At 46.8% G+C, this 11,210-nt stretch overlaps 1 protein-coding gene across 2 annotated transcripts in view; it reads right to left on the bottom strand.

Moving 5' to 3' along the window:
• VAPB (VAMP associated protein B and C) overlaps positions 1 to 10,905 on the bottom strand; it is a 49,163-nt gene extending 38,258 nt beyond the window's left edge. The window contains exon 1 of one of the 2 annotated variants that reach the window (XM_060123613.1): positions 10,636 to 10,905. In XM_060123613.1, the coding sequence (XP_059979596.1) occupies positions 10,636 to 10,693 (58 nt within the window). In that variant the 5' untranslated portion in view covers positions 10,694 to 10,905. The remainder of the gene's footprint in view (positions 1 to 10,635) is intronic. The other variant, XM_060123612.1, reaches the window with a different exon arrangement.
• Positions 10,906 to 11,210: the final 305 nt, after the last annotated feature.

The raw sequence follows: 11,210 nt of genomic DNA on the forward strand, positions 1-11,210 counted from the left end.
GTAAAAATGGCCAGATGGGTGGGAGAAAGCCAAAAGAGGGTGATTAAGAAGCGGAAGGTGGCTTCCCTGTTGGCGCAGTGGTTGAGAGTCCGCCTGCCGATGCAGGGGACACGGGTTTGTGCCCCGGTCCAGGAAGATCCCACATGCCGCGGAGCGGTGGGCCCGTGAGCCATGGCCGCTGAGCCTGCGCGTCCGGAGCCTGTGCTCCGCAACGGGCGAAGCCACAACAGTGAGAGGCCCGCGTACAGCAAAAAAAAAAAAAAAAAGAAGGTGAAGGGAAGAGTGTCAAGTAGCACAATGGCAACAGGTGTCAAATGCTACAGAGGGTACACAGGTGATAAAGAATAAAAATACAACAACAGATGCAGTAATGAAGCAATAAGGTTCCCAGGCAATGACTTTAGGAGTGAATGGGCGGTGAGAGAATGGTGATTAAGACTATTTGCAGAGGCTTGCTAGGATAAGCTACTTCCAGAAGGGAATAGCTAGGGAGAGCAAACGAGACTGAGAAAGCAGTTATTCTTTTTTAAAGGTAGACGGGACAACACTCACACATTTACTGAAGAGGACTAACTGCCAAAGCACTGTGCTCAAAGTCAGGCATGTAGAGAAAAAAAAAGAAACAACCTTACTAGGAAGGGCAAAGGCAACGAAGGCATCCATTTAAAAATTTTTTGAAAGAATAAAATAAAGAGACCCAAATAAACTGACCAAGTTTTCTCTGGACTTCACCAGATGACCTCTCATGTTTCTTCCCCCTCTGCCACTCTGAACCAGAGGTCAACTAGGCACCCACAGTAAACTGTGGTCCTCCTGTCCCCAAATTACATGAGAAGTTTTGAATGAGGAGTGTATCTGCAGATTCTCCAAGGAGTGATTCATGGTTTTTCTTCATCCAATTAGTAAAGCAGTGTCTGACTTCGAAAAGGTCAAAAAGCACGGATTTAGATTTTCAGAGCAGTCCATCAGGACACACTTATATGCCAACAAATCAATTCAACCAACAGAATGAGAATCCAAATAAGTCTCCACAAGGACAAACCTTTGGTTTTTCAGCAAATCCCTCTTTTTATTCTTGTGTATATGCTTCTATTTCAAATGGTCAAACCACACACTGAAAAGATGACCAAGTCCAACTTCTTTGGGGTTACTAGCAGAAGAAAAGAATATATTCTATCAGTTACCACTGGGGAAAACAAAAGAAACAAAACCTATAGGAGCTTGCATTCTATAGCATGGAAGACAAAGCAATCAGTAAATAAAGCACAGGGAGAGGATAACATAAACAAAACATGCAGGGCTTCCCTGGTGGCGCAGTGGTTGAGAGTCCGCCTGCCGATGCAGGGGACGCGGGTTCGTGCCCCGGTCCGGGAAGATCCCACATGCCGCGGAGCGGCTGAGCCCGTGAGCCATGGCCGCTGAGCCTGCGCGTCCGGAGCCCGTGCTCCGCAACGGGAGAGGCCACAACAATGAGAGAGGCCCGTGTACCGCAAAAAAAAAAAAAAAAAGATAAAAAAAAACAAAACATGCAGTGGTACACAATTTGTACAGTTTGAGGTGATCCAGAAAACACTGGAACTGGATAAGAATATCCAAGAATACTCAAGAAAGGTTACTAGGATATAGTGAGCTTTGCAACAGGAACAAGAAGGCTCATTAACTAAAAATCTGAGAGCCCACTAGTGCAAAGCAATGGTAGGTTCTAAGAGAAACACAAACTCCACTTTCTGCCCTCATGGGCTTTCCATCTTTCTTCTTCAGCGAAAATAAATTTTAATCACATGTTTTCAAGACTAGAGCTGGAAGGAACACAAAGTGGCATTGAGTTCAAGCTTCCTCATCCAACAGAAGAGGAAATCAAAGCTGGGTGGGGAGGTGAGCTGAGTGTCTAAGTGACAGCAAGAGTAAGAACAGAAGCCTCCCTTTGTAATACAAAGCACACGAGCTCTAGAGGCTTGAAAGCCCGAGGTGCAAATTATGCATTCCACCAAGTGCTGGGCCCAGTTTCTCTGATTTTTAAAATAGAGATGATGATACTACTGGCTGTTTACCTAGATATGAACTGCTTGTGATGTGGCTTGGAACACTTAGTTCCTTGGGTTCTCTAAAGGCTGGAGGGTGCTCCGAGAATGGAGAGAAAGAGAAAACTGACCTAGGTACCATTCCTTTCCTTCCCTTTTTGCTACTACACTGTAAATGATGCTGAGTGATGTAATTAAAAGACAAAATAGGACCCAATCGACCTGCACTGTTTGTGATGACAGACACTGAGGTAATAAAGGCCTTGGAGTGGGGAGTGGATGGCAGAAGGAAAGATGTGGTGATAACATTAGCACATAATTTTCAACATTCATACATGAATGACACAATCAGAAGTGATCAAGTTAGAACAAAAGTTCTTAGGGGAAAACAGAATTAGTACAAAGATTTTTTTAATCAGTCGCTTTAGCGTTCCAGAACAACTCTGCACTGCGTGGAAGCAGTGACAAAGAAGCCATTACTAGATCACAATGACAACTAAGCACCTTTCCTTCCTTTTTATATCTCGTTTCTCTTTCACTCCTTCTTCTCAATTCCCACTGTCCTATTTCCAGTCCTCCTTTCATCTTCCTAACAACATAATAAATAAGAAAATCCCGGGCCTTCCTAGTGAGCCACACTCCCACTCACTTTTTAAGGGGAGCAATACAGCCAATGTAATGATAAACAACATGGGCTTTGCGGTCAGACAGATCTTGGTTCAAATCCCAGTTCTACCTCTAATTCAGGTCATGAACCTGAGGATGGTAACCATCTACTTCCTAGACCTGTTTTAAGAATAAATGAGCACTTACAGAAAAATGCCTAGCACAAGTCACAGATCTCAAATCCCACCTTTCCTGTAAGGTTCAAACCCCAAAGCTGAATTAACAGTTTTTTCTAAGCTCCCAGTGAGGGACAGCCCGTAAGTGTCCCATTTCCACATTCTCCTCCATCCTCCCACCACCTGGAGGCTGGAAACTCTAAGGGCCGGGACTCCTCTCCAGTCCCCACTCCGGTGCCTGGCCCACAGGAAGCTTTCAGGATGCGGTGACCAAACCAACCCTGAGTCACAGTTATGCTGTACTCCGTCAGACAAGAGGGGGGTCATCTGTTCATGAAGTAAACCTCAAAGGATGAGCTGTGGAAAAGGAAGAAACCCCAAATGCTCTCAATCGGACAATCATCTATTACGCACACAATCATCATACCCATGCATGTCTCCAAAGCCTCTCCAATCTGATTCATATGCATGGATGTCATCATCTGGGGGAATGATGACTTCCCAAAGTATACCTCCTACAGAATAAAACAGCACTTTCTGATATTCACCTTGAGTTTTTCTCTTTCAACATTTGAGAAATCTCTAGTTATATGTTAATTCACACTTATTTGTTTCTCTGCCTTTGTAGCCCCACCTGTAAGGTTTAAGGTAGCACCTATGAAGGTCACTTATTTCAGACCTTCGTATCTTAATAAGCACCCTTTTGAACTCTAAATTCCCACTTTACAAATGTGCAAACCTGTGAAAATCTCTACCTATAAGTTTCACCCTACCTTCCAAAGACTCCAGAGCAGACGTGCAAATTACTCGAAAGTTAAATGTGTTCTAAATATACAGAATCATGACACACCAATGATACCTGTTATAAAAACTGAATATTCACAAGGTAAATCAAAGAATGCTTTGGAGTCACCAGCATGAACTTTTTAAAAAGTATGCTGAGAAATCCCTCCTAAAAATTCCACAAATAATAATTCTTAATTAATTAATGTTCTTAAGAAATTATCCTGACAGCTCCTAACACTTCCTTAATGGTTAAAAATTCTCTGCCTCCCTCCCTCCAAAATGAAACCCTTTATGAGTTCATTCTAGAGTCGATGTGAAAGAAAAGGGCTTTGACGCCAGACAAACCTGTGTTGACTCCTTGCACCACTGTGTGCCACAGTGGCCTCCTCCAGGAGCAGGCTCCCTAACCACCGAGTAACTCCACCACAGGACTGTGCTGCAGATTAAATAGTAAGATGAAGAACATAAAGCATCTACCACAGTCCCTCGACTTTGTGGTCTACCTTCTGGAAATTAAGCATTTATCTTCTAGAAACGTTCATTCTTCCCTCACCTTTTCTTTCCTCTCATGTTGCAAAATGAATGTCAGCTCCACTACGGCCACTGCTTTTAACTCCCACCCTACTGCGGGGTCTACTAAGTGGGGGACCTCTACCACTTAGCCCCTTACAAATATGCCCTCTGCTCCCAGCTCCCTTGGTGCGGGGTTCTGTTCCTCTCCAGTCTTTGAGCACCCTCCAGCCTTTAAAGACAGCCCAAGGAACTTAGAGTCATAAAGGTTACAAGCCACATCGCAAGCAATTCAAATCTAGGTAAACGGTCCAGGGGGCCATAACATTGTCTTCAAGTACAAGACAAAAGACAAAAGTCTCCATCTCTTTCTCCCCGCAAATATCTATTTCCCTAACACCCCTCCCAAATAGGCTAAGGTTGTAAGACCCTACTGAAATGCCAACTGGATACTAACTCAAACACATCATGGGTACCTGTGAGAATGTGTGCACACCAGCAACACTTTAGGTGCCCACATGGGCGTGCACACACAAACACAGCCAAAAGCCTGATAGAAGACACTACTTGACACAGATGAAAAGAAAGAAGATGAAAAGAAAAGAAGACACAGATGAAAAGAAAAGAAGACACAGATGAAAAGAAGATGATGAAAAGAAGATGAAAAGAAAAGAAGACACAGATGAAAAGAAAAGAAGACAATACTTGACACAGATGAAAAGAAATAGTAACCTGCTAGTCAAAAACTGATAATAACCCCTCTGAAAGGATGAAGGAAAACTCTAGGAAGGTATTTCTGCACCTTTACAGTTTTGTGCCATTAATGCTAAATTATTAAATGAAAGCACTTCAAGATTTTTCCCTTGGGACTATGGCATTTTCTCAACGATTTTTTTTTCCATGCACGGGGGAAAATCCAAAAGCACATTAAGGCATTGTTTCTAGACATCAACAGCTTTTGTTAAAACAGCATATTTAACATTTTGAAAAACAGATATTCTAGAGATACTATTTTGCCACACTGGCATTTTTAAAAATCGTCTTAAAATGATTGTCAAGTTCAGTAATTTTGTTCCCATAATGAAGCTGTTTAAACAACTGTTGTTTTTGTAAAGCTAGCAGCCTAGGTCTGTCAGGTAAAAACTTCAAAGAATGTGCACATCCACCGAACAAGGGCCAAAGCAATCCTGGATATGCTACGCTGATGACAGCCTAGAGAGGGGGGCCTAGAATGATAGAAAAGGAGGAGGCAAGCCTGGAAGCCATAATGCAACTTTGTTTTTAACACAATCCCCAGTGCAAAATAACTGCTCAGAAGGCTTTTATTTTATTTTATTAAAGACACTCAATGGCAACCCTGTCTTGACTAATGGAACTCAGCGCTCTTTGTATTGGTCTTTCTTGTCATCTTGCTGAAAGCTATGCTCATTTGTTCCAAACCATGGTCATCCTTCAGACGGCAAATTTTTCAAATACAAGTGGGAGATATATGAAGCAATCTTGGAGATAATTCCTTATGTAAAAATTCAAGTTTCAGGTTCTAAAAATCAAGCTTAAGGGTAGTATATGAGTATAACCAATGTAGTTTACTCCCTTGATTCCTCCCCTCATTTTCAGCAACTTAGTGGTAATATTACAGGGTCAAAGTTCTCAGTATTTTGCCTTCAGCACTGGAAGGAAAGATGCTATATAATTTTAATAAATAAAAGACAGTGTTAATAATGTTTAAGAGTTCACCTCTTTAATAAGCATCAATTCAGACTAATTTTTTTTTTTAATTTTATTTATTTATTTTTGGCTGTGTTGGGTCTTCGTTTCTTTTCGCGGGCTTTCTCTAGTTGTGGTGAGCGGGGGCCACTCTTCATCGCGGTGCGCGGGCCTCTCACTATCGCGGCCTCTCTTGTTGTGGAGCACAAGCTCCAGACGCGCAGGCTCAGTAGTTGTGGCTCACGGGCCCAGTTGCTCCGCGGCATGTGGGATCTTCCCAGACCAGGGCTCGAACCCGTGTCCTCTGCATCGGCAGGCAGATTCTCAACCACTGCGCCACCAGGGAAGCCCCAGACTAATTATTTTAATAAATCCACACTTGGATGCAAAGCTACCAGGTTTATCATGAAGAAAACTGTGTTCATGTTACAACCACACACAAGGAACTATCACCATGTAAGCACATAGCCGAGAACTATCCATTTCTTCCTTAAGGAGTTAATTGTGAAGAAGAGAAGTAAATAAGTGGGTAAAAGTAAGTTAACTTCTACTTCACAATCTATGAAGATTTAAGTTTGACTAAAGGTTGGTAAGTTTAGTGCCACTTGCTTCTTATAAGCAAGCTGGTTAATAATTAAATAAATGAAGATGATCTATTCAGGATGGATTTAAACCACTACCATAAAGAATCTTAAGCACACTGCTGACATTTTGTTGTGCTGTAAAACACAGTCCGCTCTATGTGATCATGAAATGTTAAGGAAATCAGTGCTATGCTAAAACTAGAGAATTAATGCTGTAATTAGCATCTGAAAGATAATTACTGCATTGAACAGACTATATCTACAAGGTGTTATATTTTTTAGCTTCCTAAATACTAAACTACACGTTAACTTAAGAGGGTGAACTAATGATTCTAAGCATGCTTTCCTTATACAAAAGAGACTGTCCCTAACCTATCTACCCAAGTTCCTATTTCCACCCCAAAGTGGTAATCAACCACACCAATCCAGTGGTGCTACCCCACCTGTGACCCACACTGACCAACAGCAGGACTACCTGAGACTTCTAGAAGGCCACTGGTTTAGTCACACAATAAAGCAAAAGTAATGGGTCCACAGCAGGTTTAAATCTTAACTAATCAGCTCATGAGGACGGTTAACTGACCATTCTCAGGTGACAGTATCACGAGATGCGGGAGAATGCTAGAATGTGAAGAAGGATTAAGAGTCCTGGGCAATGACCAAGAAAATACAAGACATACTACTCACCATGGATGGAATCAATGGAAGGGGGAGAGGAGGAGAAAAGAAAAGAGATACAAAATGCCCTGAAGTGACTCACTGAAAAAGTTCTCATTGAGCTGGGCAACAAGTGGGACCTCAGAGTGAAAAAGAAAATGATCTGGCCTCGGAAGAGGTAAGAGCAACAGAAAGAGCAACGATGCAAAGCACACACCTCACAGGTTTTAGAAGCGCTTAACTCGTTCAGAAAGGTGTCCCCAATCCAAACAGATCCTACTGTGTCACCAAGGCAAATGTCACAGCGTCATGCTTCTTTCAGGAGGCCAGGAATCCTTCTCCTTTTGACACTTAACACAGTGCAGCGCGGCACTTTCTATAAGACTGAACGAGGGCTTCCCTGGTGGTGCAGTGATTGAGAGTCCGCCTGCCGATGCAGGGGACGCGGGTTTGTGCCCCGGTCTGGGAAGATCCCACATGCCGCGGAGCAGCTGGTCCCGTGAGCCATGGCCGCCGAGCCTGCGTGTCCGGAGCCTGTGCTCCGCAACGGGAGAGGCCGCAACAGTGAGAGGCCCGCGTACCGGAAAAAAAAAAAAAAGTAAGACTGAACGAGGTCCTGTAACTCTGTGTCCTCTTTTCTTCTGCAACATGCTTAACTTCAAAAGAATCACACAAAATGCCCAAGACGAAAATATATCCAACATATACAACCCCATATCATTTTAGGCTGCACTTAAAAGATGACTAATTTTTTTCCTCTGGATGACAAGCATTTTAATTATTATCTTCTTAAGCAAAGTTAGCTTACGAGTTTGATTCATCTAAGTGAAGCGTATGAAGTCAGCATCATCACCCCAAGCCATCTGGAAGACACCAGTGAAATGCGCCAGTTCGCATCCTGAAACGAATGCTGTCTATATAGCAAAACAGGGTACTGAGCCTCTGTTCTGATTTCACAATCTTAGTCCTCAGTTTAACACTAACCAACAAACAAATCATAAGGTGGTTTACATACATATGCCTGCAGATGCCTCTTCTGAAGCCACAAGCCAACAGCCTTCCACAATCTGACACCGTAACTTTCCTGGATCACTTCCCTAGCAAAAATATCCAGTGACTTTGGCCATCATTACTTTGGTCAACCCTGGGCCAGAGACAGATCACTCTTCTTTGCTGTACCTTTCAGGTAGAGAAGTTGAAATGATGAAACCAGTAGGGTAAATACAACCAATCTCTGCATAATACTGCACATTTACAAAGCAGCTGAACAGCCATAACACCAACAAAACCTTCTACATGAGGCAAGGGAGATATGAGCGCCATTCCCATGGAGTAAAGAGTAATCCCAGGCTTTGGGGAGCAAAGTGGCCAGCCCAAGGTCAAACATCACTAAGTAAAAGAACTGGGACAAAAACTTTAATTTTCTCCAATTAGTGCCTCTTTCTATGACATCACATTAGAGGAGTGTATGTACTAGGGGTGGGGTTAAGGTTGCAGGGGATCAATCAAGGAAGAACTAGCCGAGGAGACACAACACATATGAACTTGGACACTGGCTGTGCCTGTGCACGGAGGCCTTAGACGAACTGGCTCCTGTCTACTAGACAGCCTCATCTCCTCCTTTGTCTCGTGACCCCAACAAATGCTCTGTCACTGTCATTCCGAAACACTACTGGCATCCCAAAGGAGCCCAATCATCTCAGTCTTCGTGCCTCTGTACATGCAATTTCCTCCACCTGACAGGCTCCCCAACCATTTCTCCTTTTCACCTGCTTCCATTCGACCTTTAAACTCTGCTCAAATGACACCTCCTTCCGGAGCTGACCTCCTCAGTGCTCTCAAGAGTACTCTGGACTACCTTGTATCACTGCACTGCTCTGGCTGATTCTGTCATCTGCTCTCTTCCCTACACCTAAGTTCTGGGGTGGGGGGTTGAGGGACAGCAGGGGCCTACATGTGATGTGCCTCATCTTCTCCTGGTACCTGACACATGGAGCAGGCACTGAAATGTCTGCGGACTAAATGAATGAACGTGCCAATTCCCAGGAGTAGCTAAGCCAGGCTTCCGGGGTAGAGAACTTCAGACAACTCAAGTGGAAACCATCACCCTCCATGTTCAATTGAGTTACCTGGATTCCTTTCTCAGGCGGGTGATGAGAACATCACATAAGCTATAGCACGGTTGTGGAATTATAATCCACGTTAGGTTTTTGGGGTGTTTGTTTGTTTTAACTGAAAACCTTCAGTTGTTTGTACATTTGGAGTCACTTCCAAATGTGACAATCTGGAGACTGTTCACCTGGGAGGCTAAGTGACAGCCACAGCACTGGAGTATTTCCCAGGGGTCGGATAGCATAACCGTTCAAGTGTGAACCCTGAAATCTGGGTTCAAGTGTGCCATTTGCCAACTGAGTAACTTTGGGTCAGTTACCGGACACTACCTCCTGCCGGTACATTTAAAGTGGGGTGCCTTGTGGCCAGCAGGCATTCCAATGCCACAAACATCTATCGAGCAGCTACCCTAGGCCAAGTGCTGGCGACACAGCGGTGACCTGGCCGTCCAATGCAAGCATACTCTCATCATGCCAGCCTGTCTTATTTCCTTCACAGCACTTACCACTACCTGAAACACTCTCATGTGCTGGCTTGTCGCCCCTCCCTACAAGGTAAGCTTCATGAGAGCAGGGGTCCTGTCTGTCTTGTCCGTTCATATCTCTCAAGGGCCAAGCAACGTCTGCTACACAGTTACTCAGTCCCTTTGGAAAGAAGGAATGACCAAGTCAGAAGAAATCCCCCGGCTCTAATATTTTGCTGGAGAAGGTAGGGGAAAAAGATTAAAAATAAAGGTACACACTTCAAGGGGCTCTGGCTCGCCACAAACACATGTGGCCCCCTGGGCTTCCTCGGGCTCCAGTCTCAGGCGCTTCCGGGGACAAAAAAGATCTCGCCATCCTGACAGCCCCGCACGGCTGCAGAGACATGAGCAACGGGCACGAGAAAGGCAGGAGAAGGAAAGCTGGGCCACGCACCCCGTGGGAACTTCTGCGGACGTCCCCTTCGTTCATTTGCTCAACAGGTACTTATTAGGCTCCTAAGGCATGCGGGGCATAAAGCAGAGACGTGACAAAGTCCTGTCCTCATGGAGCTTCCCTCCTAACATACAGACATGGTACACAAGTGCGTAAAGTGGTCCTTTCAGGGAGTGGTAAGTGCCGAGCTGCCACGAGCAGTTCGCGACAGGGGACGGCCGCAGGGGTCCACGGCGGGGTGGCCGGCCAGCGAGAGGCGACCTCTGACCCAGGACCTGAGCCTTCTCGGCACAGGCGGCCGCCGGGGCCCACACTCAGTGAGGAGGCCGCATTCGGGACAGGAACGGCCACAGCGGCAACGAGGCGACTGTCCTGAGGGCGAGGCGCGGGAGGCTGCGGAGGAGCAGGCCCTGGACTCCCGCGCCGGACGCCCGGCCCTCGGGGCCCGGGAAGCGCGGGCGGGCGCCGCGGCCGGGGGGCCGACGTCACCACCGCGCCGCCGGGCCCCCCGGAGCGCGGGCCGGAGCGGGGGCGCGGGGCGGCGGGCCTCCGGGCTTACCTCGGAATTTGAGCTCGTGTTGCGGCTCGAGGCTCAGGACCTGCTCCACCTTCGCCATGTTCCTCGGCGGCGGAACACCTCGGGCGGGGAGACCCCTGAGAGGTCACCTGGGCCGGAAGGCGTGAATGCTGCGCCCCCTTTAAATTTGGAATGGGGGGGCCAGCCGGGGCGCGGGCGGGGGTCGCCTAAGGGGTGCGCGCCGGGGGGCGGCCTACGCGGTGCAGGCGCAGGGGCGGAGGGCGAGGGCGAGGCCGCGGTGCCCAGCGAGCGCACGGCACGCACGCACGCACGCACGCAGAGACGCACGCACGCACGCAGCAAGCCGGCCGCCACGGCCCGGCGCGCGCTCGGGCGGTGGAGAGCTGGGCGCGCCGAGCCCCTATCGGGCAATGCGCAGGCGCGGCGCTTGCCGCGGGGGCGGGGCTGCCGGACGGCAGGGGGTGGGGCGTTGCGCAGGCCCGGGGGAGGGGCGGGTGGGGGACGCCCAGAATTGAGGACCGTCCCCCTGAAGATTATTTTTTCAGGGCCCGTGGGGGCCAGGCTTTGTGTTAAGTGCTTTACTCAATAATAATAAT

Source organism: Lagenorhynchus albirostris, chromosome 15 (genome assembly GCF_949774975.1).
Source record: "Lagenorhynchus albirostris chromosome 15, mLagAlb1.1, whole genome shotgun sequence".
In the NCBI taxonomy this organism is placed as follows: Eukaryota; Metazoa; Chordata; class Mammalia; order Artiodactyla; family Delphinidae; genus Lagenorhynchus; species Lagenorhynchus albirostris.